General features: G+C 58.1%; 1 protein-coding gene across 1 annotated transcript; it reads left to right on the forward strand.

Moving 5' to 3' along the window:
- The first annotated feature begins 385 nt into the window (after positions 1-385).
- UPK3BL2 (uroplakin 3B like 2) lies at positions 386-5,547 on the forward strand. The gene is made up of 6 exons (NM_001168011.2): positions 386-560; positions 2,962-3,114; positions 3,224-3,443; positions 3,979-4,055; positions 4,287-4,407; positions 5,262-5,547. Exons 1-6 carry the CDS (start codon positions 479-481, stop codon positions 5,368-5,370), a joined length of 762 nt encoding a protein of 253 aa, NP_001161483.2. The 5' UTR covers positions 386-478; the 3' UTR covers positions 5,371-5,547.
- Positions 5,548-6,647: the final 1,100 nt, after the last annotated feature.

Genomic DNA, 6,647 nt, shown 5'->3' on the forward strand with positions numbered 1-6,647 from the left:
ACAAGCCCCCCTTTCCGCTTTCTGTGCCTCATCCAGGAAATGAGGATTACTCCCTTCCGCACAGGGTGCCCATGGGGAGCCCTGGGTGCCAGGTTGGAGAACTGTTTGGATGAGGAGATTCCACAGGGCCTGGCAGAACTGCCACTGGGGCTGCCTGGACCCAGGGCTGCCGACCCCTCCCGGGGCCCCTCCCTGGCCAGGCCCTCTTGGAGTTGGGGGTGGGTGCCCGGGCTGGTCTGGCAGCACAGCTAATTATTCTGTTCAGACCCCTCCCTCGCGATGCCAAATCCTTAGGGCCAACAGATTCAGCCCCTAAACCTGTCCGACCAGTTGTCTGAGAGAAGGGGGCACCTGGGAGGGGCAGCAGGAGGTGCCAGAAGCGGCTGCCCCATCCCAGCACAGGGAGCGGAGCCTCTGGGGCTCTGGATGCTGCGGACAGACCCTTGGACAGACAGACGGTTGGACGCTTGTTCTGGCCATGGGGCTTGGCAGGGGACAGTCTCCGCTGCTGATGGCACTGTTGCTGCTGCTGGCCTGCCTCCAGATGGGGATGAGCCTGGGTGAGTGAGGGTCGGGGCAGCGTGGGTGGGGTGAGGAGGGGGTGGTGCCCACCACGCTTCAGGCTTCCGGAAGACAGAGCCCACCTTCCCCAGCTGCCTCCTGCGTCTGAGTCCTGAGTCTGGGGCTGGGTCCCAGATGGGTCAGGGGAGACAGCCCACCAGAAGAGGGCACAAGGCAGACACCTGTGCCCCCGCCCCCCAAGACAGGGGAGCAAGGAGCGCTTCCTGCCTCTCTGGGCTTCTCGTCCCCTGTCTCCCGAGCCCAGTTGTCACCAAGTGGCTTCCCTCCTTCCCCTCCTCCATGTCCCCAGGAAAGGTTTAAAGAGGACTTCAGGGCACTTCCCTGCCGGTCCAGTGGTTAAGAATATGTGCCTCCACTGCAGGGGGTGGGTGGGGAACTAAGATCCTGCAAGCGTGGCCCCCCAACATTTTTTTTTTAATTAAAAAAAATTAAAGAAGTCTTTAAGGATAACACTCCAAAAGGAAGCTCTGCAAGGGAGCGACAGGCATAGTTCACTGTCAGGCTCTTCAACTGGAAGAACTTAGACACACACCCCCCAACCCCCATTGCTGCTGCTCTGCGCCTTTCTCCTCTGTTAAGCACGAACATTAAGTACCTGCTGTATGCAGGGTGCCCTGGGCCTCAGAGCCGGGAGCTCTGAGAGGGGAGGTTCTAACCCTGAACCTTTGGCGCTTAGCTGAATTTAATAGAAATGAATCATATTGAACTGAACTGAACCAAAAGAGGAAGAGGGTTCTGGAAACTTCCCTAGCCCATCTCATCTTTCTGCAGCTCTCCAGCAATTGGGGCTGGAGGGAGGGGGAGCTCTGACCTCAGGGGGCCCGGAGAGGAAGTAGGGGTTCTGAGCTCTCTGAGCAGAGCCTGAAGGCTGGACAGGGCTGTGGGAGGCTGAGAAGGGGACAGGTTCCCAAAGGGGAGGGAGTCTGAGGTGGGCGGGAGGTGCAGAGCTCTAGGTGAGGAGAGGTCACCCCGCGCTCTGAGCCAGGACCCATCCCCACGTCTGGGCCTGGGGTCTTCCTGTGTCACCACCCCCCCCCCCCACCAAGCCATTCACGCCTCCCATCAAACCAACCAACCTGGACCATGTGTGTGGAGCTGGGGAGACTCGAGAGGTGGGTAAACTGAGGCCCGGAGAGTGTCAGAGCTCAAGGTCACTGGGCTCTGCCAGAGTCCAGCCTAGGGTTCAGGCTTGGGCTCAGTTCAGTTCAGTTGCTCAGTCGTGTCTGACTCTTTGCGACTCCATGAATGCACGCCAGGCCTCCCTGTCCATCACCAACTCCCGGAGTTCACTCAAACTCACGTCCATCAAGTCAGTGATGCCATCCAGCCATCTCATCCTCTGTCGTCCCCTTCTCCTCCTGCCCCCAATCCCTCCCAGCATCACAGTCTTTTCCAATGAGTCAACTCTTCGCATGAGGTGGCCAAAGAACTGGAGTTTCAGCTTTAGCATCATTCCTTCCAAAGAACACCCAGGGACTGATCTCCTTTAGAATGGACTGGTTGGATGTCCTTGCAGTCCAAGGGACTCTCAAGAGTCTTCTCCAACACCACAGTTCAAAAGCATCGATTCTTCGGCGCTCAGCTTTCTTCACAATCCAACTCTCACAACCATACATGACTACTGGAAAAACCATAGCCTTGACTAGACAGACCTTTCTTGGCAAAGCAATGTCTCTGCTTTTCAATATGCTATCTAGGGTGGTCATAACTTTCCTTCCAAGGAGTGTCTTTTCATTTCATGGCTGCAGTCACCATCTGCAGAGATTTTGGAGCCCAAAAAAATAAAGTCTGACACTGTTTCCCCATCTATTTCCCATTAAGTGATGGGACCAGATGCCATGATCTTAGTTTTCTGAATGTTGAGTTTTAAGCCAACTTTTTCACTCTCCTCTTTCACTTTCATCAAGAGGCTTTTTAGTTCCTCTTCACTTTCTGTCATAAGGGTGGTATCCTCTCCATATCTGAGGTTATTGATATTTCTCCCGGCAATCTTGATTCCAGCTTGTGCTTCTTTAGGCTTCCCCAAATCTGAGTCTCACCCCAGCAAGACCTAAGATGCCTCTCTCACAACTGACTATGCAGCTTGGGGAGGGGCCTCTGGAACCTCCATCTGCCCTGTACTTCACTGAGACCCTGGTGACTCCAGGGGGCAAGGCTTCCCCCTGACCGCCAATGGTGCCCACCCCTAATAGGCTCCCAAGGCAGGGGCCAGGGGCTGGATGCCAAGAAGCCCTCCTGATTAATGCCTGATTAGAACCCCCAGGAAAAGCCCTAACTCCCCCCTCAGAATGGGGCTTCCCGGACTGTGAGCCTCCAGACTAGACTATGAGGAGTTGGTCATCGTGTTGAGTCTCTTTTCTCTGCCCCCACCCGGCCCAGAGCGCATCAGCTACGTGCCCCAGCTCTCGAGTGCCACCCTGGCAGGGAGGCTCACCCAGTCCACCTTCACACTGGAGCAGCCGCGGGGCCAGTTCAGCCACCCCAGCATCTCCGACTCTGACGCCATCTGGCTAGTGGTGGCCCACAGCAACGGTGGGTGCTGCCGGGGCCTTGCTTTTCCCTCTGTGAAGTGAGCCTGGGGGGAGCAGGCGGTAGGTGGATGTGGCCACCCCCACCGTCTGACCCTCGGTGCCACCTTCAGCCACGCAGAAGTTCACGGCCCCACAGAAGGTGGAGGACACCCCGGTCCCTGCCGACTTCCCCCAGCGGGGCTACTACCTCACACTGAGGGCCAGCCGGGCTCTCTACCCCGGCGGCCCGCCCAGCAACCAGCTCCGGGTCCTGCGCGTCGGCAACGATACCCGCTGCTCCCCGAGGACAAGAGGCTGCAACCGCCCACTTCCGGGCCCCGGCCCCTACCGGTGAGCGCTGGGCTGGGGCGGGGGTGGAAGGCTCCTGCCTGTGTCCAGGCCTGAGCCCGGGTGCCTGGGAGCGTGGCTCCAGTTCTGCCAATGGCAGGAGGGGACCAGGGAGGCCGCGGTGAATTGTCTAGTCTTCTTGAGCAGAGGCCCCGCCCCCAGCTCGAGCCCCCACCCCATGGGCCACCTGGACCACATGGGCGGGGTCTCCCCATCCAGTCAGAGTGGGCCCCATCTCATCTCACTCAGGACTTGATTCACTGATGTTCTGTGCTGGGGGACCTAGCCCATTCCACTCACTGTCCCAGGTGAGAACACTGAGGGTCCCAGAAAGGGCAGGCCATGCACCCAAGGCCGCACAGCGGAGACAGTCACGACTGGGATCAGAGCCCCTTCCGGTGGACTCTAAGGCTGCGCTTTCAGCTCCAGGCTGTTCCTCCCAGGTCCTGGGAGTCAGGGAGACAGACTGACAGGCACCAGGGTGGGAGGGTTTCAGGTCCCCGGGACTCGCACCCCCAATGCTGGATCTCCTGTTCAGAGTGAAGTTCCTGGTGATGAGTGACAGGGGACCCATGGCTGAGACAGAGTGGTCCAGTGAGACCCGCCTGCAGCAAGGTATGCGGCCAGGTGTGCAGGGCCAACAGGAGGCCTGGGGGTGGGCTGGGAGGAACGGGCCAGCCCCTAGTCCGTCAGAGCCCCTCTCCCAGCCTGTGCCCCCGCCCCATTCTTTCCCGGCTGGGCTGGGAGGCTGTTGGTCTGGGGGCTGTTCCAGGTCCCTCTTCTCAGGTCGGATCTCTTTCCTCCCTTCCTGCCCTACCCACCTGTGGCACCCCCTGGCGTCCTCAGCCGAGGTGCTCCAGGCTGCCCCAGGGCCCCAGACCGCAGGCACTGTGGTCATCATTGCCATCCTGTCCGTCCTGCTGGCCGTCCTCCTCGCTGCCCTCCTCGCCCTGCTCATCTTCACCTGGTACGTGGACAGGGTCGAGGCTCCCCTGGGAGGGTGGGGTCCCTGACCTGGGCCGCCTCTTCCCTTCCCCTCGATCCAGGCCTCCAACCCTGCTCCCCATTGCTAGCTCTGCAGGAGAGGTTTTCCCTGAAGGCCAAACAGGGGTAACAGTTATTGATCAAGGGATCCCCAGCGTTCTAGAGCCAGTATGTGTGCTTGTGGGCTCATTGACCCCTGTTTCCCTCGTCCCTCTGCCTGCCTGACACCCGCTGATGGGTGGAGCCGGTGGGTGGGGCCACATTTTCTGAGCGGACACCATCTGCCCCCTGGTGGCAAGAGCTAGAATTGCACGTGGGGGCACAGAGCAGACGGTCCAGGCGGATGGAGGTGAATTGTTTTTCCTCTAAGCGCTGAGCTTTGACTTGAGTGCTCAAGGCTTCATTTAGAACTCAGATGCGGGGGCCTGGTGGGGAAAGCGATGTCCACAAGGCTTCCTAGAGGAAAGAGACATCTGATCCCTAAAGAGAATTTGGAGAGGAGGGGGAGGGAAGCAAGTGGGGAGGGTCTGGGGGCAGAAGAGTTGCCACCAAGGCCTGGGCCTTGATTCAAGGCTGAGCTGTATCCTGAAGGCCAGAGAGAGCCAGTGGCCGGTTTTGATCAGGGGAAACGCAGATGCTGTTGTGGAGGCGTCCTGGGTGTGGGGAGTGGAGGAGACCATGGGGGCGGGGTCGTGACAAAGAGGGGGGAGACAGAGCTGCGTTTTCTCAGATTTAGGGACACAGCACTCCAGGCTCTAAGCCATGGCCATCAGATTTCAATTGGGCTGTCCATTCACCATCCTCTCTGTCTCTCCCCTCCCCTCCACACCCACCCAGGTACGACACCTGCGGGAGCACGCCCATCTCTGGCCCAGGGGAGCTGGTGTTCGTGAGAAAATATGACACCCACCACATGTCCAGGCCTTCAACTGTGGGGGGCTCCTGAGGGCCTCCAGGGGGCCCCTGGTGCAGGCTGGGGGCCCACTCTGCTGCTTCAGAGCCCGAGGAGAGAGTGTTTCTAACTAAGGGGGAGGGGAGGGTATCCTTAGCCCAAAGCTTGGGCCTGCCCCTTTGAGGAATAAATGTCCCCAACAGCTCCCTGAATGGCTGGGTCATGAACATCTGTTGGTCTCCCTGCGTGCCTGTCCCAGCCCCTCTCAGGAGGACACAGCATCAGGGGGGCAACCCAGGGGTTCTAGGCCAGCCGAGCCATCCGGGCAGCGAGGATGAATCCAGTGACCCCGTTAGGTCTAGTGAGGCCCACCTGCCCTGTGGGCACATGCCATCCCTCCCCACCAGCCTCCTCTCTGTGGCCTCTCCTCCTGGCTGGAGGACTTAGAGCTTCTAGGCTTCACCCCCACTCCTGTGCTCACTCTGGGTGGGGGCGCGGAAGTGTGTGAGAAGCTGTAACTCCTTGGAGATGCCTGGGTTCAGACTGGGGGCCCAAACCCCATGCAGGACACCGAGCGTCTGTCGTCATCCACTCCACTCTGGGCCGAGATGACCCAGGCGGGGCTCTGTCCTCACGTCGCTCAGCGCCGTGGGGGACAGTGCTGTAGCCACGTGTTCCGGGAAACAAACTCACTCAGAAGGACAATGCAGATAGTGGAGTGCAGTTTATTACACCTGCGGGCCCAGGGCAGAGTCTCCTCTTAGCCAAGGACCCTGACCAGTTTTTCTGAAAACCTTATATACCCTAGGTGTATGTGCCCAAACCCACCTCCCCAAATTCCCTGAAACTAGTCTGAACAAAGGAAAAGAAAGTATAATCAAAGTTAACCCTGATTCATATGCCTTAAGCCTAGGTAGTTAACAGGGGACAATTATCAATAGGCCTGTGGTCATACCCCAATAAGCATGATAGAATTTATTCTATTTGGTTACACAGATAATTAGGGTGTTCTTTTAGGCAACAGAGAGTCTAGGTATGAGCCCTGGGGCTCTTTCATCCGGGGGTCGGGGGGCCTGGTTTTCCTGTTGGTTTGTCGTTTCCATAGATACTGGGCATAGAGCTCAAAGTCCACAGTCCGGCCCAAGATGGACTCCTGCTTTCAAGGTGGAGCCTGTTCTGTCTGTTTCCTCCTTCATTCCCCTCTCTTGATGCTCTTAACTCATAGTATGAGCATCATTCATAGGGATATATTGCACCCTGACTCTCCGACCTCCAATCTGGGAGAACGACATCAATCTTTGAGTTACAAAGTTCATAATACATTGTAAAAT

This window comes from Bos taurus, chromosome 25, assembly GCF_002263795.3.
Source record: "Bos taurus isolate L1 Dominette 01449 registration number 42190680 breed Hereford chromosome 25, ARS-UCD2.0, whole genome shotgun sequence".
Taxonomy (NCBI): domain Eukaryota; kingdom Metazoa; phylum Chordata; class Mammalia; order Artiodactyla; family Bovidae; genus Bos; species Bos taurus.